The 22,234-nt window shown below is 45.4% G+C and overlaps 1 protein-coding gene across 2 annotated transcripts in view; it reads right to left on the bottom strand.

Annotated features, from left to right (window-relative positions):
- Positions 1 to 22,234, bottom strand: part of afg1lb (AFG1 like ATPase b) — a 215,575-nt gene that overhangs the window by 8,419 nt on the left and 184,922 nt on the right. For both annotated transcript variants that reach the window (XM_068027166.1, XM_068027167.1), the window contains 2 exons: positions 9,794 to 9,934; positions 6,730 to 6,843 (listed from right to left, as the gene is read on the bottom strand). In XM_068027166.1, the coding sequence (XP_067883267.1) occupies positions 6,730 to 6,843; positions 9,794 to 9,934 (255 nt within the window). The remainder of the gene's footprint in view (positions 1 to 6,729; positions 6,844 to 9,793; positions 9,935 to 22,234) is intronic.

Here is a 22,234-nt window from a genome sequence, read left to right as displayed (position 1 = left end):
TGGTGGGGGGGGGGGGGGGGGGCGGGCGACCAGAGGGAGAGAGAGAGGAGACAGAGAGAGAGGGAGGACAGAGAGAGAGAGAGGCAGAGCGTGAGAGAGAGAGAGGCAGAGCGTGAGAGAGGCATATTGAGAGAGCGGCAAACAGAGAGAGATAGAGGGACATATATAGAGAGGGGGGCATATAGAGAGAGAGGGGGCATATAGAGAGAGAGAGGGGGGCATATAGAGAAAGGGCCAAAGAGTGAGAGAGGGGCAGAGAGAAAAAGAGGGCAGAAAGAGAGGGGGCAGAGCGAGAGAGAGGGTCTGAGAGAAAGAGAGGCAGTGAAGGGGCATATTGAGTGAGAGAGGCGTATCGAAAGAGGGGCATGTAGAGAGAGAGGGGCATGTAGAGAGAGAGGGGCATGTCGAGAGAGAGGCATGTGGAGAAAGGGGCATGTGGAGAAAGGGGGGCATGTAGAGAGTGGCATGTAGAAGGAGAGGGGCAGAGAGAAAGAGAGAGGGGCAGAGAGAAAGAGAGGGGGGGCAGAGAGAGAGGGACGGGGGGACAGAGAGAGGGAAAGGTGGGACAGAGAGAGGGGGGGCGGGGGGGAAGAGAGAGAGTGCCAGGGAACAGAGAGAGTGGGGGAACAGAGAGAGTGGGGGAACAGAGAGAGTGGGAAACAACACAGAGAAGGAGGGGACCGCACAGAGATGTGGGTGTGCAACACAAAGAGGGGATGACACTGCAGGGGGAGGACGATACAGGAGAGGACGACACAGGGGGGGTGTGGAGGACGACACGGGGCGGGGGGGGGAAGGAAGGACGGCACGGAGGGAGGAGGACGACGACACGGGGGGAGGATGGAGGACGAGACGGGGGGGCGGAGAGGACGAGACCGGGGGGGGGGGGGGGGGAGAGAGGACGAGACGGGGGGAAAGAGAACGACACGGGGGGGGAGAGAGGACGACACGGGGGGGGGGGAAGAGAGGACGACACGGGGGGGGGGGAAGAGAGGACGACACAGGGGGGGAAGAGAGGATGACACGGGGGGGGAGAGAGGAGAACACGGGGGGGGGAAGAGAGGACGACATGGGGTGGGGGGGGGAAGAGAGGACGACACGGGAGGGGAGAGAGGACGACACGGGGGGGGTGGCGAGAGAGGAGGACACGGGGTGGGGAGAGAGGACGACACGGGGTGGGGAGAGAGGACGACACGGGGGGGTGGAGGGAGGATGACATGGGGGGAGGGAGGACGACAAAGGGGGAGGAGGACGACAAGGGGTGGGGGGGGAGGACGACACGGGGGGGGGGGGGGAAGACGACACGGGGGGGGGGAAAGACGACATGGGGGGGGGGGAAAGACGACACGGGGGGGGAAGACGACACGGGGGGGTGAAGACGACACGGGGGGGGGGGAGAGAGGACGACACGGGGGAGGGGGGGAGAGGACGACACGGGGGGGGTGGGGGGAGGATGACATGGGGGGGAGGGAGGAGGACGACACGGGGTGGGGGGGGGAGGACGACACGGGGGGGGGGGGGAAGACGACACGGGGGGGGGGGGAAGACGACACGGGGGGGGGGGGAAGACGACACGGGGGAGGGGGAAGACGACACGGGGGGGGGGGAAGACGACACGGGGGGGGGGGGGGAAGACGACACGCGGGGTGGGGAAGACGACACGCGGGGTGGGGAAGACGACACGGGGGGTGGGGAAGACGACACGGGGGGGAGGGAGGATCACGGTGGGGGGAGGGAGGATCACGGGGGGGGGGAGGGAGGGAGGATGACACGGGGGGAGGAGGACGACACGGGGGGGACTACACGGTGTGGGGGGGGAGGACAACACTGGGGGGGTAGGAGAACGACACGGGGGGAGGGGACGACGACATGGGGGGAGGGGGAGGTCATCGGGGGGGGGGGTGAACATGGGGTGGAGGGAGGAGAACATGGGGCGGGAGGAAGAACATGGGGAAAACAACACGGGGGGGAGCAACACGGGGCGGAACAACACGGGGGGGAACAACTCCGCAGGGGTACACCATCGGGGGGGGGGGAACACAGGGGGAGGGGCAGGAGAACATGGGGTGGAGGGAGGAGAACATGGGGCGGGAGGAAGAACATGGGGGAAACAACACGGGGGTGTACACCACGGGGGGGGGGGTACACACCATGGGGGGAGTACACACCACAGTGGGGGGGGGGGTACACACCACAGGCGGGGGTACACCACGGGGCAGGGGGAAACACAGGGGGAGGAGCAGGAGAACACGGGATGGAGGGAGGAGAACATGGGGCGGGAGGAAGAACATGGGGGAAACAACACGGGGGGGGGTACACCACGGGAGTGTGCACCACGGGGGGGGGGGGGGGGTACACACCACGGTGGGGGGGGGGGGGCGGTTACACCACGGAGATGGGTACCCCACGGGGGGGGGGGGGGGGGGGGGGTACACCACGGCGGGGAGTACGCCATGGGTGGGGGGGGGTACACCACGGTGGGCTGAAACGACACGGGGGGCTGTAAAAGCACGGGGGGGCTGAAAAAACACGGGGGGCTGAAATAACACGGGGGGCTGAAAAAACACGGGGGGGGGGGGTCTGAAAAAGCACGGGGGGGGGGGGTCTGAAAAAGCACGGGGGGGGGTCTGAAAAAGCACGGGGGGGTCTGAAAAAGCACGGGGGCTGAAACAACACGGGGGGCTGAAACAACACGGGGGGCTGAAAAAACACGGGGGGCTAAAAAAACACGGGGCGGGAGGAGGAAGCAGCAGAGAGAGAGGAGGGAGAGACAGCGATCAAGATTATTCCTGACAGATGGACATCTATCCAGAATACTCTGCATTGCTTCACAAGTGTGCAGGCAGACATTGACTACTTGTGCAAGCAAAAAAATGCCAGGTATGTCACTAAATCAGTGTCCAACATAGTGATAAGAAAGTAAGTCAATAAATTAGTCTTCTCATTTAAAGCTTCTTCACAAAAATTGACATTTGTTGTTGTTTTGATTAACAGTTAGATGAATTTTTAATGCTTTTACCTTTCCAAAATTGTCTCACTGGCGCCCTGTGTAAAACAAAGATTGTAATGTGACCCCCACATGAAAAGGTTGGACACACTGCTCCAAACCTTTAATCTTGAGTTTTAAAATAACCGAAAAAGTTTCTTCCTTTCTACCCTATCTCTGCCCCTCATAATTTTGTATACCTTAATCAGGTCCCCCCTTCGCCTTCTCTGCTCTAAGGAAAACAACCCTCGCCTATCCAGTCTCTCTTCATAGCTGAAATGCTTCAGCCCAGGCAACATCCTGGTAAATCTGCTCTGCTCCCTCTCCAGTGCAATCACATCCTTCCTATAGTGTGGTGACCAGAACTGTGCACAGTACTCCAGCTGTGGCCTAACTAGCGTTTTATACAGCTCCATCATAACCTCCCTGCTCTTATATTCTGTTCCTCGGCTAATAAAAGCAAGTATCCCATATGCCTTCCTAACCACCTTATCTACCTGTGCTGCTGCCTTCAGTGATCTATGGACAAGTACACCAAGGTACCTCTGATTCTCTGTACTTCCTAGGGTCCGACCATCCATTGTATATTCCCTTGCCTTGTTAGTCCTCCCAAAATGCATCACCTCACACTTCTCAGGATTAAATTCCATTTGCCACTGCTCTACCCATCTTACCAGCCCATCTATATCGTCCTATAATCTAAGGCTTTCCTCCTCACTAGTTCTAGATTCACCCATAAGAGGAAACATCCTCTCCACATACACCTTGTCAAGACCGTTCAGGATCTTATAAACTTCAATCAAGTCTCCCCTCACTCTTCTGAACTCCAGTGAAAACAAGCCCAGTCTGTCCAACCTTTCCTCATAAGACAACTCGCTCATTTCAAGTATCAATCTAGCAAACCTCCTCTGAACTGCCTCCAACGTATTTACATCCTTTCTTAAATAAGGAGACCTAAACTGCACACAGTATTCGAGATGTGGTCTCACTAATGCCCTGTATAACTGAAGCATAACATCCTTACTTTAATTTTCAATTCCTCTCGTAATAAAGGACAGCATTCCATTATTCCATTAGCCTTTTTTATTACTTGCTGTACCTCCATACTAACTTCTTGTGACTCATGCACTAGAACCTAGATCCCTCTGCACTTTGGGATTCTGCAGTCGTTCTCCGTTTAAGTAATACTCTGCTTTTTTATTCTTCCTGCCAAAGTGAACAACTTCACATTTTCCCACATTATACTCCATCTGCCAGATTTTTGCCCACTCACTTAACCTATCTATGTCAGTCTGCAACCTCCGTATGTCCTCTTCACAACACACTTTCATACCTATCTTTGAGTCATCTGCAAACTTAGCTACCATGCCATCGCTCCCCCTCATCTAAGTCACTGATACAAATTATAAAAGGTTGAGGGCCCAGCACAGACCCCTGTGGGATTCCATTCGTCACATCCTGCCAATCAGAAAAGGACCTATTTATGCATACTCCGTTTTCTGCAAGCCAGCCAATCTTCTATCCATGCTAATATGTTACCCCCTAGACCATGAGCTCCGACTTTGCACAATAATCTTTTATGTGGCACCTTGTCAAATGCCTTCTGGAAATCCAAGTACACTATGTCAACGGGCTCCCCTTCATCCACAGCACATGGTTAAACGTGAATTCCCTATCACAAAACCATGCTGACTATTCCCGATTACTTTGGGTTTTTCTAAGTGCCCAGCTATAACCTCCATAATGATTGATCCTAACACCTTCCCCACGACAGACGTCAAGCTAACTGGCCTGCAGTTACCTGTTTTCTGCCTCCCCTCCCCATTTCTTGAATAGAAGAGTTATATTTGCTACTTTCCAGTCTGATGGAACCTTTCCAGAATCTAGTGAATTTTGAAAAATTAACACCAATGCATCTACTGCTTCATTGGCCGCCTCTTAAGACCCTAGGATGAAGTCCATCCTAGCAGCTAGGAATATTTTAAAACACAAGTCTAAACGCTTGCGTTATGTAAACGCATGTTAAAACGACAAAAGTCACTTCGGGAATTTCTCAATATCTATGCTCTGGCACGCATTACTTTCACTTGGGACACAATCTCAGTGACATGTTGCAAATTGCTGGACTTTTACGTCTATACACATGTTGCAATCTGCTGCTATCCATTTGGAATCACAGTGTTCCAGAACTTGTATTGAGAGGAAAACAGGTAAGAAAATCCAAGGAATCTCCAGAAGACAGCACTGTATGTTCCTCATGAATACAAGAGTACGGTGTAATGGGGCTGAGTGATATTGGCAAAACAAGGATGCTGCTCACCCATATACAATAGTTAGTAAATACAATGCAATGAATAGCTTTAATAAACCTTAATCAATGATTCCTTAACAGAATCCATGCTGCATTTGCAGTTTTAAAAACTGTTGGGGAAGACATAGTAAAAATTTATTATGTTTCAAGGACCATGTCATTATCATGTCAGTCATTAACTGATTGTTTTGCTGCAAATTAGACTAAAGGACAATTTTTACAAGTATGTCAAAAATCTGTAACTGCAATGTGCATCATTTACTATCCAGTTTGAGGCCAGATGAATGGCCAATGTCATTTGAAAGTTGTCTGTATCATATAATTACATTATGTTAAAAGTGCACCTTTGCAAACAGATAAGAGATTTGGCTTGGTCATAAATTGGTTAGTCTGGAGTACAATCTTACAGACAGTGACTAAGCATTTTATAACTGAATAATACATGCAGTAACAACTTCTCAACTTTTTGCAGAAAAGCTTTTGTTAATAATTATCTTGTCAGAGCTGAATCAGAATCCACAGTGATAGACTGAGATATAGAGATGTGAATTTAAGAGAACTGCTTTATTGCAGGAACTGAAGGGCGCTATTTATTTGTAATTGTGTTTATCTAATTTTATCACTGGCTTCGGTGAGTAAATTACATTTTACCCATGAGAGATGTTGTTGTTTCTGTATTTTAGAATCCAGGACTTAGTTTAACAGCCTACATATACTTTCCAGTGCGAAATGAGTGGGTCCTGAAGTGTTTGGTTTTCCCCTGAAAAAAGGCGCTGTACAATCAAGTTTCTAGAATGTTATTTATTCTGCTGCCTAAGCATAGGCATGTGTGTGTCTCTTTGAGGCTGCAAAGTCTACTATACAATTATATTAAATACAAGCTAAGTTCAAACAACACCAATCAAGTTTGTTATAGAAACTTGCCAGCTAAAGTTATGAAGGACTGAGAGTGAGTGCTGGAATCATGTTTTTTAATGTATATGATCAATAGATAGATCATAATAGATTTTTAAAACTCCTAAGTATACCATAAATAATCTAAGATTTGCAGCAAGTAGTTGCAATATTCTGGCTGCAAAGTTTGGCAATTAACCTGGTGCATTTTTAGTTAGACATTGAATCATGATTGAAAATAATGAACAAAATTTAAAATCAAACTTGAAACAATATTCAAAAGTCTATTTTGTGACATGATAACCACCATTCCCTATTTACTGAGTAATCCAGTTTGATTAGTAAGTGGATTTTGCTACTTTAAAACTCTGTGGAGCAGGAACACAGCACGGTGTCATACTGAGTGATAGGCTGGGGTCCTGATCCCCCCAGTGTTGTGTGAAGAGGATGGACACCAATGGAGGCCAATATCCATTACGGCATCTGAGCAGTGATACAGAGATCTGAGACAGGGAAAAATAAAAACCACAATACTCACATGATTTAATCCTAGGTCATCTATGAACACTCTGGCATTGTCCTCCTGACTATCATGATCCTTCTGAACAAACATATTCTCCAACGGCATTTCAGCTAAGCAAATAACCCTGACCTTTAAGAATGTAAGAAAATTGCATGTTTTACTACTCAATAAAACTGGAAATTTTTCATTAGATTTTAAAACAAACTATTAAAAAAATTAAAAATATAAACAGGACCCGATTGATAATGACAAGTGAATGGTCTGTCCTCAATAAATAAGTTTTCTTTCTCATCAGAAATTCATTGTGAAACATTTGCTGTTGCAAATTTTTGAATTTATTTTGATCTATTTCTTGGCTGCAAAAAGTAGTGACTCTTATTGGAATATATAACAATGGAATTATATATACATATATAATATATACATCCATGTGCACCTGCGTCCCCCTGAAATCTTGTAAACGTAGCCATTCTTTGTGCGTGGGAAGCAGGACTGTCAGCGTCAGCAGATTATTTGACCATGGGGTGAATGGCAGAAGTAATGCTTTTTTATGGAGAACAGGTTACAATCAGTTACATGATCAATAGTCACTTGAAAATGTGTTAGAAGGCTGGAATGCACTTAAGGAGTTTGAATTAAAAACATAAAATGCAAGAACAATACTTGAATTATTAAACATGAAACTTGGAAGGTGCTGCACATCCTTGCATATATTTCTAGCTGTATACATTGGTTGTTAGGTAGCTGTCTTGTTCACATTTTTCAGTTGGAGTTAGCTCTTTGCACTTCCAAGTGTTAGGGATTGTAACCAACCAGGCCTAATCCCATCCTCACTCAACTCCTACTGACAGATACTCTTGATAGGCATCACTGGGTTGTAATTAGATGGAGGAACAAGGGCGAGAAATTCATTTCCCTAGCCCAGAGACGCTGACCAGACCCACTGCAGAGGTCAAGCCTGGGGCCTTCCGCATCTGTGTGGCTTGTGTAAGGCCATGCGGCTCATTTAATTGTAATGAAAGATTGCTTTATATTGTTACTAATTTCAACTTACTGTAGATTCATGCATTAAAATGATGGTCAAAAAAGCTCAATGGGCATATACACAGGCCAGGAAGGTTGCACATTCAATCTAGTTAATCTTCCTCTGTGCTGAGTTAGAGGCCCTCAGCCAGAGCAATAGTGGGGCATATAATTTATACATGGAAGAGGGGAAACACTGCTATCCAATGAACCCTTCTCTAAACTACATAAGTATGGATGATGCATAAAGCCAAGATCAGGCTACACACTGATGCTCTCCCCCCCTCCCCCCAAAGGTTAAGTAGCCTCTCAACACTCACTATCTTGATTTGTCGATGAAAAATAGGCAGTTTGGTGAAGTACAATTCCTACCAGAATCTTGCATCTTTTGCTGTTCCTTAACTCCACCAATGCTGTTTGCACTACCTGAGCACTATCACTGAAATATCTTCTTTCTATTGCAGTAGTTGGGTCTTTTATCAACAATGGTACATCCCATCCTTTTCCAATTTCCCTGTTCTTCCTCTCGACAGGAGTATTTAGCTCTCAATCATTCTCGAGTTGTAGAAGGTCTCTGGCTATTACATCAAACCCTGTAAGTTGAATTTGCACTTCCAATTCCACTTACTTTATTTCCTATGCTACATATATTTGTGTACAGAATTACCTGAGTAAGTACCCCACCCTAACTGGGGGGGGGGGGGGGGGTCATTTTTCCAGGCAAGGGGAGGGCCCCCTGAAATTGACAGCAGGATCCTGACATCATCCCACCCTCTTCTGGGTTTCTGCAGGGCGGGATTGAAGGCAAGCAGGGCCCCCCACCTTTGATACATTAGTTAAGTAATTAAGGTAATTAAAAAGCCAATTAAGAACTGTTTTAACCATAAATTCTGGATTTCCCAACCAGGGCACCTGTTTCCCAACCTGTCAGCAACTTGCCAGGGTCATCAAGGCGAGAGCAGAGCGGAAAGAGCTTCTTCCATGAAACTGACAAGCTGAGAAGGCTTTGATCAGTGAAACTGAAGTGCTCCAGCCATGGCCAGGTAAGAGACTGCTGTCCAAAACACTTATTCTCTGAGAAAGTGCTATCACTGCTCAACAAGTGATTGACAACCTCTTGGAAGGCACGTTACCTGTCTAGCACATCACTCACCTTCAGCTGCGCGTCCCTGCTGCATGGGAGCAGCTTATGCAGTTCCATGTTGCATCTCTGATGAGAGGCAAGAGCAGAAACAGTACCGCCGCCATTACCACCAGAAGTAGCACTTCTCCTCAGCCACATGCCCCTTCACAGGGCAAAGGGGATGGACACTGAGATCCAGCTGGAAGGAATGAGGGAAGACCCCGAACACAGGGTCTACGGGCAGAAGAACAGCTCTCCCGACATGTCTGAGCGCTAGTGCCTCAGGAGGTTCAGGCTCTCATGGCAGGTCACTGCTGACATCTGCAGACTCCTGGAACAAGACGTCCCTCCCAGTGGGCCAGCTGGGCACGCACTGCCAGTGATCCATAAGGTGCCCATCACTGGAGGGCCACCCGACCACCACCCCCCCCCACACCCCCCACCACTACCCCGGGCCTCTGCCTTTTGCCAAGTTGTGTGCTCTCATCTCCTGCAAGGAGAGAAAGCAGAGAGGTGTGAGTGTTCATACTGGCTTCTGTGGTGAGGAGGGAAGGACAACATTTGTGGAGGGTGACTTTCAGGTATGGGTGCGAGAGGGCAATAGGGCGAGTGTGAGTGTTGGCTGCCTAGATGGTGATGTGAGAAGATGCCTGGAGAAAGTGAAATGAGTGGAGCTGCAAGGTGTGTTGTTCTGAGCAATGCTGTGCAGGAGAACACTTGGAAAGTCAGTGTGGGGCTTAGCACCTGCAAGTGGGAAAAGAGACGAGGAGTGGCACCAACTGGATGCTTTTCAAAAGAGCAGGTGCACACTCGATGGGTCGAAATAAATCTTAGCTTGAAAACAAAATCTTGAACATGGCCTTAGGAGCAAAGATCTAGTTAATTATGATGTTTCATCAAAGGAATCTCCAGTGTGATCTAATTAAATCCAACCTTGTGATCGTAAAAGGCATCAATAAGAGTGATGAAACGTCGTGCTTGTGTCTTCTTTGCCAACGTCAGCATTGGTATGTTCCGGATAAATACTGTGTCAAAATATTTCGCCATTTCCAGGTAGTCACTTGCTCCAACGGGCTGCAATTTAAAAACAGAGCCATGTTATAATATGAACTGTCTTTCTGATGCTTGTTGGTTACAGCTTTAATTTTGTGATTTTATTTTCAGCTTTATCCCCCCAAATGAACATTTCTTTAATTTTGATTGTGCCAATAAAGGTGAGAAATGGAACACTACGGTACCCAAAATCTGGCCAGTCCAACATCTAATCTAAGAGCGTCTTGGTGCGTCTATTCTGCCTTAACCTCAGTGCCGTTATACCATCTGATTCACTAATGTCCTTTAGGGAAGGAAATCTGCCGTCTTTACCTGGTCTTACTTGTTCTCTGAGAAAGTGCCATCACTGGTCAACAGGTGATCGACAACCTCTTGGAAGGCACTTTACTTGTCTAGCCCATCACTCACCTTCAGCTGCACTTCCCTGCTGCCAGCCTTCACCATGGCATGGCAGCAGCTTATGCAGTTCCAGGTTGCATCTCTGATGAGAAGCAAGAGCAGAAACAGTACCGCCGCCATTACCACCAGAGGTAGCACTTCTCCTCAGCCACATGCCCCTTCACAGGGCAAAGGGGATGGACACTGAGATCCAGCTGGAAGGAAGGAGGGAAGACCCCGAACACAGGGTCTACAGGCAGAAGGACAGCTCTCCCGACATGTCTGAGTGCTAGTGCCTCAGGAGGTTCAGGCTCTCATGTGACTCCAGACCCACAGAAATTTGGTTGATTCATAACTGCCTTCTGAAATGACCTAGGAAGCCACTCAGTTGTAGCAAACCGCCACAGAAAAGCCAAAAAGAAATAAAACCAGACGGACCACCTGCCAGTGACTTAGGCACAGAAACAACAATGGCACACCCAACCCTGTAACCTGTGCCAAAGTTGGGAGAGCTGTCCCACAGACTAGTCAAGCAACAGCCTGACATAGTCATACTCACAGAATCATACCTTACAGACAATATCCCAGACACCACCATCGCCATCCCATGGTACATCCTGTCCCACAGGCAGGACAGACCCTCCAGAAGTGGCAGCTCAGTGGTGTACAGTCAGGAGGAAGCTGCCCTGCAAATCCTCAACATTGACTCTGGACTCCCTGAAGTCTCATGGCACCAGTTCAAACATGGGCAAGGAAATCTACTGATTACCACCTTCCACCTGCCCTCAGCTGGTGAATCAGTACTCCACCATGTTGAACACCACCTGGAGGAAGCACCGAGAGTGGCAAGGGCACAGAATGTACTTTGGGTGGGAGTCTTCAATGTCTATCACCGAGAGTGGCTCGGATGCACCACTACTGACCGAACTGTAGCACATATCTGCCAGACTGGGCCTGCAACAAGTGTTGAGGAACCAACAAGAGGGAAAAACCTGCTTGAGCTCACCCTCACCAATCTACCTGTCAAAGATCCATCTGTCCATGACAGTATAGGTAGGAATGACCACCACACAGTCCTTCTGAAGACAAAGTCCTGTCTACACACTGATGATACCCTCCATCGTGTTGTGTGGCACTACCAGTGGGATAGATGGGATAGATTCAGAACAGATCTACCAGCTCAAAACTGGGCATCCATGAGATGTTGTGGGCCATCACCAGCAGTAGAATTGTATTCAACTACAATCTAACCTCATGGCCTGGCATATCCCTCATTCTACCATTACCATCAAGCCAAGGGATCAACCCTGGTTCAAGGTAGAGTGCAGGAGGGCAGGCCAGGAGCAGCATCAGGCATACCTAAAAATGAGGTGTCAGCCTGGTGAAGTTACGACACAGGACTACTGATAAAACAGTGGAAGCAGCATGCAATAGACAGAGCTAAACGATCCCACAACCTACGGATCAAATCTAAGCTCTGCAGTCCTGCCACATCCAGTCGTGAATGATGGTGGACAATTAAACAACTAACTGGAGGTGGAGGCTCCACAAGTATTCCATCCTCAATGGCAGGGGAGCCCAGCACATCAGTGCAAAAGATAAGGCTGAAGTATTTGCAACCATCTTCAGCCAGAACTGCCAAGTGGATGATCCATCTCGGCTTCCTCTTGAGGTTCCTACCATCATAGATGCCAGACTTCAGCCAATTCGATTTGCTCCAAGTGATATTAAGAAACCGCTGAAAGCACTGGATACTGCAAAGGCTATGGGCCCTGACAACATTCCGGCAATAGTACTGAAGGCTTGTGCTCCAGAACTAGCATGTCCCTAGGCAAGCTGTTCCAGTACAGCTACAACATTGGCATCTACCCGGCAATATGGAAAATTGCTCAGGTATGTCCTGTCTACAAAAAGCAGGACAAATCCAATTCGGCCAATTACCACCCCAATAGTCAACTCTCGATCATCAGTAAAGTGATGGAAGGTGTCATGAACAGTGCTATCAAGCGACACTTGCACAGCAACAACTTGCTCACCAATGCTAAATTTTGGGTTCTCCAGGGGCACTTTGCTCCAGATCTCTTTACAGCCTACTCCTGCTCCTAATTCATATGTTAATAATTGCAATGAGCTCATGGACTTTTTTGCTACAAAGATTGAGATCATCCTCTGCGACGGGATCGATAAGAATGAAACCAGAGAAGTGCAGTCTCACCTGTCAGATGATGGTGGAGAGGTGCTGGAGAGAATTTCATGATCAACTGTGTCAAAGGCTGTGGACAGGATGTGGAGGGATAGTTTACCTTTGCCTTAGTCACACAGGATGTCATTTGTGACTTTGGCAAGAGCCGGTACTTTGAAGGGGGCTGCTTCCCTCCTTTATTCAAAAAGGGAGGGAGACAGAAAGCAGGAAACTACAGGCCAGTTAGCTTAACATCGGTCTTATGGACAATGTTAGAAGCTCTTATTAAAGATGTTATAGCAGAACACTTAGAAAAATTCAAGGTAATCAGGCAGAGTCAACATGGTTTTGTGAAAGGGAAATCATGTCTAACAAATTTATTGGAGTTCTTTGAAGAGGCAACGTGCTGTGGATAAAGGGGAACTGGTGGATGTACTGTATTTAGATTTCCAGAAGACATTTGATAAGGTGCCACATCAAAGGCTATTGTGGAAAATAAAAACTCATGGTGTATGGGGTAACATATTGGCATGGATAGAAGATTGGCTAGCTAACGGGCAACAGAGAGTAGGCATAAATGGGTCATTTTCTGGTTGGCAAGATGTAACAAGTGGTGTGCCACAGGGATCAGTGCTGGGGCCTCAAATTTTTGCAATTTATATAAATGACTTGGATGAAGGGACCGAAGGTATGGTTGCTAAATCTGCTGAGGACACAAAGATAGGTAGGAAAGTAACTTGTGAAGAGGACATAAGGAGGCTACAAAGGGATATAGATAGGTTATGTGAGTGGGCAAAAATCTGGCAAATGGTGTATAATGTGGGAAAATGTGAAATTATCCATATTGGCAGGAAGAATAAAAAAGCAGCATATTATCTAAATGGTGAGAAATTGCAGAGCTCTGAGATGCAGAGGGATCTGGGTGTCCTGAAGCATGAATCGCAAAAGGTTAGTATGCAGGTTCAGCAAGTAATGAGGAAAACTAATAGAATGTTATCGTTTATTACGAGGGGAATTGAATACAAAAGTAGGGAGGTTATGCTTCAGCTATACAGGGCATTGGTGAGACCACATTTGGAGTACGTGTACAATACTGGTCCCCTTATTTAAGGAAGGATGTAACTGCGCTGGAAGCAGTTTAGCTAAGGTTTACTAGACTAATACCTGGAATGGGCGGGTTATCTTATGAGGAAAGGTTGGACAGGCTAAACTTGTATCCGCTGGAGTTTAGAAAAGTAAAAGGTGACTTGATTGAAACATACAAGATCCTTCAGGATGGATGTGGAAAGGGTGATTCCTCTTGTGGGAGAATCTAGAACTAGGGGTTACTATTTTAAAATAAGGGGTTACCCATTTAAGACAGAGATGAGGCGAGATTTTTTTGCTCAGAGGGTCGTGAGTCTTTGGAACTCTCTTCCTCACAAGGCGGTGGAAGCAGAGTCTTTGAATATTTTTAAGGCAGAAGTAGATAGATTCTTGATAAGCAAAGGGGTGAAAGGTTATCGGGGGTAGGCGGGAATGTGGAGTTGAGATTACAATCAGATCAGTCATGATCTTGTTGAATGGTGGAGCAGGCTCGAGGGGCCGAGTGGCCTACTCCTGCTCCTAATTCATATGTTTGTGTATGTTCTCTCCTTTTCCCTAGCTCGCCATGCCTAACTTCCTCTAAGATTGCCCCTACACTAAGCCTGAATTCACAGCTTTCTCTAGTTTCTCTCCTATCTCCCCTCATGCCTTCTCTGAACTTATCTCGTCAATGAGACCCACCTCTTTTTCTCTAGACACTATACCTATTAAACGGTTGACCACTTAAATTCCCTTCCTAGCTCCCATGTTAGCTGATATTGTTAACAGTTCTCTCTCCACAGGTACTGTACATCCTCTCCTTCAAATTTGCCGTCATCACTGCATTCAAAAAAACAACCCTTGACACTCCATCATTGCAACCTACTGCCCTATCTCAAATCTTTTTCTCTTCAAAGTCCTCGAACACGTTATCACCTCCCAAATCTATGCCCATCTTTTTTGGAACTTGTTTGAATCCCTCCAATCAGGTTTCTGTTTCCATTAATGTTCCCGCTCTTACCAAAATCACAAATGACATCCTATGTGGCTGAGACAAAGATAAACTATCCCTCCTCGTCCTGTCCACAACCTTTGACACAGTTGACTATTAATTCTCTCCAACACCTCCCGACCGTTGCGTGGGACTGCACTTGTCTGGTTTCATTCTTCTCTATCCAGTTGCAGTCAGAGAATCACCTCCAATGGGTTCTCTACTTGCTCCCGCACTGTTACTTCTGGTGTTCTTGGCCCCCTCCTATTTCTCATCTACATGCTGCCCTTTGGCAAAAGCATCTGAAAACAAGGTGGCAGTTTCGATACAAACACTAACAACACCTAGCTTGACCTTACCTCCACCTCTCTTGACCCCTCTTCTGTGTCTGTATGCTTGCCCAACATCCAGTATTGGATGAACAGAAATTTCCTCCAATTAAATATTGGGAAGACTGAAGCTGTTGTCTTCAGTCCCCACCACAAATTCTGATCCCATGCCACTGACTTCATCCCTCTCCCTGGCAACTGTTTAAAGTTGAACAAAGCTGCTCGCAACCTTGGTATTATATTTGACCCCGAGACGAGCTTCCTACCATACATCCACACCATCACCAGGACCACCTATTCCCACCTCCATAACATTGCCAGACTCTGACCTTGTCTCCACTCATCTGCTACTGCAACCCTCATCCATGTCTTTGTTACCTCTGGACTAAATTATTCCAATACAGACTTGGGCAGCCCCTCACATTCTACCCTCCGCAAACTTGAGGTCATTCAACACTCCGCTGCCCATGTCAGAACACATACCAAGTCCCACTCACCGATTTCCTCTGTGCTCACTGATCTACATTGGCTCCTGGTCAAGCAATGCCTCGATTTTGAAATTATCAATTTTGAAATTATTCTTTTCAAATCCCTCCCTGGCCTCACCCCTTCCTTATCTCTGTAATCTCCTTCAGCCCTACTACCCACCTAGATCTCTGTGCTCCACCAATTCTGGCCTCTTGAACACTTCTGATTTTAATCGCTCCACCATTGGCGACCGTGCCTTCAGCTGCCTAGGCCCTAAGCGCTGGAATTCTCATTCTAATTCTCTCCACCTCTCTCTTTCCTCTTTCCTTTAAGATCCTTTTTAAAACGTACCTTTTGACCAGGATTTTTATCGTTTGGCCGAATATCTCATTATGTGGCTCAGTGTTAAATTTTGTTCCATAAAGCACCTGTAAAGCACATTGTTGATGATACTGTATATAAAGGCAATTCGTTATTCTTGTTATTGAGTACTACGTCTGGGTTGCTAGTCCAGTATCACAGCCAATACGGTAATGTACCTCATTCCATGTAAATTCTAGAGGTCAGTAAGAAGTCAATTGCAAGTTTTGACTCCAGGGTAGGAGAACCCGGCATGAAATAGTTGTGTTTTGTTAAATAAGACTCTTTTGCATCTGTGATATTTTCAAGTGTGACATCTGTAGTGGGATACCCCAGTACTGGATGTAAGACAACATGGAAAATTTCCCTTGATGTTGTTGATTGTAAGTCAGTGGTAGCAGTACTCAAGGGAGGGGGTGGGATCATGCCACTTGCTGGTGTTGAAAGAATGGTTACCTGGTCTGGAAGCAGGGAGAAGAATGGAAGGATGTGACGATACTGGGTGGATGCTCTTGGGGTTTGATGACATTGAGGAGGCATGTCAGCAGTCTAGGAGAAGTGTGTGGAGCTGATAGGGCTTGCAATAATCGACAATGTTGGGCTTGGAGCATTAGGGGTTGAGAGGGTGTGGAACTAATGGGATAGGATGCCATGGCTTGGAACCATGAGGTGGTGGGGGGTGAATTATCTTGAGAGGAGGGAGGGAGGTGGACCTGTGATGTGGAAGCAAAGAACAACCAAAAATTCAAAGTAGGCTTTACTAAAATTAATTAAATATAATGAGACTTTCACAGGGTGACAATTTAAAAATAAGAGCTGGTGGAAGTTAAAGTGAAATAAATAAATCAGCCATCAACCTGACAGAATGGGCTTTCTGCAAATTAAGTTTTAAAATGGCCTGGTGAGAACATACTTCCCCTGCAATTAGATTAAATGTGCCTTTTGGGGGCTCAGCACAATTCTCCCAAATTAATTTAATCAGCCCTCAGTGGGCTATAGGCAATTTAAAACAACAGGTTCCTGCCACATTAAGCCAACAGCCATCGCCTGAGTAAATATGTTGAATAAAATCGGTCTTCAGCCTCAGAATCTAAGCTTTCCCCGAATTAACTGAATAAAAAGAGCCTTCTTTGGGAGTGGGGTAGGGCTTGTGGTGAATTAATTAATTAAATAAAAAGGGATTCAAACAGAAGTAAAAGAAAAATTCAAAGCTAGTTTAATGAATTCATTAAATAGATGAGAATTGGGCAAAGAAGTAACTAAAAGTTCAATTTATGAAGGATGATAAAATTGCTTAGTTGATAGCAGGAGAGCTGACTGAATTTGATGCTGGAGGTGGAGTTAGAATGGAGGGCACCTACTTTAGAAAGGATATCAAGGCTAGCGATAGGGTGCTTCAGAGATTCACTTAGGTAATGTCAAGGATGAGAGGCTTCAGTTATGAGGAGAGACTACAGAAACCTGACTTCTTTTAGAACAAAGGAGGTAAAAAGGAGATCTAATAGAAGTGTTCGAAATTATGTGCGTAAATCGGAAAATATCTATTTCCACTGGTTGGTGACTCAGCAATTAGGGGCTGGATTTTGTGCAGGAAGTGGGGCTCTCGACACCGCTCCGAAAATCCAGGGGGAACCCCACCTCTGCATTTTATCAGCCCCCCCCCCCCCCCGGAGCGATCCACTGGGCTTTTAGGGTCAAAGTTTTCGGAGGAGGGATCCCTGTCCCTTTAAAGACATGAGAGAGACGGGGATCCCGCCTCCAAGAGCTGCCGGCCAATCAGAGGGCTGGCAGCTCAGCAGTATCGGCAGCACCACCGGGAGCAATGGCCACTGTCAGTACTGCAGAGGCCTCGGACCCAGGCCCAGCAGTGGAACCCCGGAACACAGATAGATGAGGCGGAGTTGCTGGGGCCAGTGAGGGCGGGGGAGAGGGGTGCTCCTGGGAGGTACGGTTATTTCTGGCCCCAAATTGCCCACGAAGGAGGGACCCTGTCCACCCCGAAGTCTGCAGGGATAGCGCCTTGTTTTACAAGGTGCCCCCCACCCCTGCCACTGATAATATCCCAGCAGCGGCGGGAAGAAGCCCTTAATTGGCCGTTAATGGGCCACTTAAGGGCCTCAATTGGCATCTGGGCAGGAAGGCTGTCGTCAGCCTTTCCCATCCCCGGAAAGATCGGAACCGGGAATCCCGGCATCGGGTTCCATGGCGGATGGTTCTGCTCTGATTCTTCGCCCCCACCCCCCCAACCCTCCCACCACAAAACATGCCTTCCGGATGAGCACAAGTGCCGGCCCTAGAAGTCTAAATTTAATATTGTCAGCGAAAGAACAAAGGGAAAGGTTAGGAAAAACTTTCTTTGCTCGAAGGGTTGTTAGAAAATGGAATACCCTACAAAAAATGGTAGTGGAAGCAGAATTCACCACAGTTTTTAAAAGGCAAGTGAATGAATAGTTTCATCATTTTTAAGAATATAGGGACTAAATGGAGAACTTTTTCAGAGAGCTCATACAGGTGCAATAAACTCCTTTTGTGCTGTAAAATTCTCTGACAGATGAAAGCCTTGCTCACATGGACAGGAATCAGGAGTAAGCATATGATAAATAGCTATGAGTCAGCTGATAAAAGGATTGCAAACAAACGCTTGAAACGTGACAAAGGGCTGTGACACCCAGCACGTCGATGGTAGACAAAATGACCAGAAATAGTATGAAATGAACAAAAAAAGCTGACATGATAGACAAAACTTAGAATATATATATAATACGTAATAATGGATATAGCAAATCAAAAATATTGTTCCAAAGTGAGCAAAGTAGGAGATACATTTAAATTATTAATGAGAGATACATTTAAATTAGTGCAAGTTAAGTTTAAAAAAGTTTATTATAGAGAAACTATCCTCAAGAAGGTATTATGTATTAGGATGAAAGACAGAGACAAAAGCATTATAACACTCAAAAAATGCATTAGGATGTTAAAACGGGAGATCCAGGATGTTGAGAGGAATGACCTTCACTGAGCTGAATAACATTTTCTTATCCTTGACTTTGAACTCAAGTATTTGCCTCATTCTAGGTTCTCAATCTAATCTGGTGAACTGCTAAATACCAAATTCCACACGTTACAGGTAATAAGTGACTGTTTCCTCTAAGAAATTGTTTGTACTTATACTTACTTGCATGGTTATAATATCATGACTCCCTCCTGGTTCTCTTACTTGCCTATCTAGCTTACTGTCTACTTTGACTTTGAGCTAACAGTTGACAGTGGAGGAGATATCAATATTACTTTGCTACCTTTATTACTTCCAGGCAGCTGTAAATTTTTCCTGACCAGCTTTTTATTACCTCTACTTCATAGATTATCTGCAGGAGTATTTTCTAATTTCACTTATTGCTTAAACTGACAGAAAGTTACTTAAACAAAAAAAACAACCTTAATTCTTCTCAAGTATAGCTGTGGTCACTGCAATGTCAGAGTGTGGGTTACTTCAGAGTGCTCATTTGGATCCAAGGTTCTCCTTACAGGACAAGTTCTCAGTCTCAGCATGCTGTCACAGTATGCTATCAAATGGTTCCCCACACAAAAGACAGAGGAGATACCTATTTAGAGACATCAAACCATGGCCTGTCTGCCCTCTCAGGTGGATATAACAGATCTCATGGCACTATTTTGAAGAGGAGCAGTAGAGGTATTCCTCAACCAACATCACTGAAGCAGATTATCTGGTCAGTATGATATTGCTGTTTGTGGGACCTTTCTGTACATAAATAGGCTGCTACATTTCCTACATTACAATAGCGACGCCACTTCAAACGTACTTAATTGGCTGTAAAGTGCTTTGGGACCTCTTGAGAAAGGCGCTTTATAAATGCAAGTCTTTCTTTATCTCTTAGATAGTATCTAATAAACAATGGGCTATTGAAGGATGCTACAAAACCCCAAAACCAACGGCCATGAGGTGCATGGCTTTGTTGAGTGGTATTGCAAACAACAAAGATTGATTTTTGCTTATCAGATGACTTCAACTTTCTGAATCTAAATTATTCATTGCAGGAAAAGTACCAATATAGTTTCCACCATAAATAGAGAAAAAAAATATAAAGCTTTAAGTGCAGTTCTTATGGCTAAAAGCTTACTTTCTTTATGAGGCCGATGTGTCAAAGTACAAACATGCAACGCAATAAGCTCCGGCTTTTCATCAGCAGCCCACTTCAGTCAGCACAACTGAACTGTTCACATCATTCCTTTTGTTCTTCTCCCAGAGCTGTTTTTTTTTACAAAAATGGAATGATTTAATGCATGCTCCATCAGCATCATCTCAACTCCAGAATTTTTTTTTTGCCTGAACAGATTCTGCACTGTTCAGTAGGAAGTTGAGTCTTTTGTCTGGCTGCATTAGTTATTCTAGGCAGAAAGATGCTGTGGGCTTTTCAGGAAGTATAATACACAAAGTGCTCTGACTCTGTAGGTGCTTTTAGATCAGTCATTATATTTCAGCAAAATGGTTACTTATTAATCTGCCAAAATACAGTGTAAACAAGCTGGAAACTATACTAGTGACAGATGTGTGTGTGTGTTTGGGCACCATATTGATGGCTTTCTCCTTCCAGAACAGCCTAATGGCATTATTATTCAATATCTCTTTGAATACAATAATTGAATTGACAATGATCACTTGGGGCAAAGCAGTGGCTACTGAAATTCAGTCAATTTCAGCATTTAAAGAGACCATTTAAACAAGTTTGGTGCCAATGCAAAGTGGTGTCTGGTTCACACCGATGCTAAACTTTATTTATTCTTTCTCGGGTTATGGGCATTGCTGGCAACTATTTTGCACTGACACTACATTTGTACTGTAAGAGTGAATTGGATAAATCTTTGAAGAGGAAGAGGAAAGGAAAAGGAAATAGGATTTGAATAGACAGCTCTTATAATTGTCTGAATTAGGTTGTTCTATGCTAACATTTCAATTCTATAATTTTGAATACTCTATGGATTTTGGCCAGACCACCTTCAAATGAAATGTGACATGTTAAAGAAAATTCAGAGGTTGCTCAATCTAGAACTTGGGGCTCTAAAATTACAAAGAGGAAATCACTTAATTGAGCTTATTTTCACTGGAGAAGCAGATGAAGGTGGATGTGATCCAGGTTTTGAAAACAACAAATTTCATTTATATAGCACCTTTGATATTTCACAGGAGCATCAAACAAAATTTGACACGGAGCCACTTAAGGAAATATTAAGACAGATGGTCAGAAGCTTAGTCAAATATGTAGGTTTTAAATAGTATCTTAAAGGTGGAGAGAGAGGTAAAGACACAGAGGTTTAGGAGGGAATTCCAGAGCTTAGGGCCCAGGAAGTTGAAGGCATGGCTGCCAATGATGGAGCGATTAAAATCAGGGATGTCTAAGGGGCCAGAATTGGAGGAGTGCAGCAATCTCGGAGGGTTGCAGAGCTACAGGAAGTTATGGAGAGAAAGATTGATAATATTGCTGCAAGCTGATCTATTTACAATCACTTGCATTTTATTATATTATTTTCATCAGAATAAAAATGTTAGAACACTTTATTATGTGGAGAAAAAAACAAAAGTGAACTAAGTGGGAGGGAAAACACATGAATGCAATAAGGGATGGGGCTAAAAAACATGAGAAAAGTTTTGAGAGAAGTGACGTTCGAGACACTGCAGAGAAGAACATGAAGTTGATTGTGATCTCATTGAGTATGAGGAAAATTGGGAGAAGCTTGGGCTTTTCAGCCTTGAAAAAAGGCATCTCCAAGATAATGTAACAAAGGTATATCAGACAGTTTACAATTTGGCAAAGGTAAATCTAGAATATTACTTTAAACTGAGGAGCCACAGGTTCACGTTAGATTTAGCACTGACATCACAAAGTTCTTCTTTACACAAAATGTGAACGTTATGTGGAATAGACTCCCAGATAGTGAAAACCCTGGATTCATTTAAGAGCCAACTGGATACAGAAAATAAGGGACTTCAAGGTCTTTCTGGATGGATGAACCAAAATGGTTTGAATGGTCTTTGTCATTAGTAAATGTCTTGTGATTTTGTAAAAGTAGAAAGAGAGAAAGTTAGAATTATGAGGAAGTTCCAATGGTTAGATTTAAAAGACTGGCCACCAATGAAGCAGCATAGAGAAAAGAACTTACATTTATATAGGAGGACAAGGATGAAGAGCACAGGACACAAGCAAGGACATAGGGCTTAAGAGGTTTGTTGAGGTGGAGTGGGTTGAAGTTGTGAAAGCATTTAAGGTTAAGGATAAGGATTTGATGTTGGAAAGGTAACTGTTGTACCAAAGAGAGCCATGGGTGTAAGAACCAAAGATGTAGTTGAGATAAAATTCTTAAAACGCAGCAGTAAGACAGTTATGAACAAACGAATGAAAATTGTCACAAGTGGCGGAACAGAGAAGGAGTTTTGAGAGGCTACCAGTAATTATAACAACGATAGAAAATGAAAGTGGAGGGAGTTTGATCTGTCAGGAAAATGTATATGAGGAGGGAGAAGATGGTCAGAA

This window comes from Heterodontus francisci, chromosome 3 (assembly GCF_036365525.1).
Source record: "Heterodontus francisci isolate sHetFra1 chromosome 3, sHetFra1.hap1, whole genome shotgun sequence".
NCBI lineage: Eukaryota > Metazoa > Chordata > Chondrichthyes > Heterodontiformes > Heterodontidae > Heterodontus > Heterodontus francisci.
This window is presented reverse-complemented; position numbering and strand designations above follow the sequence as displayed.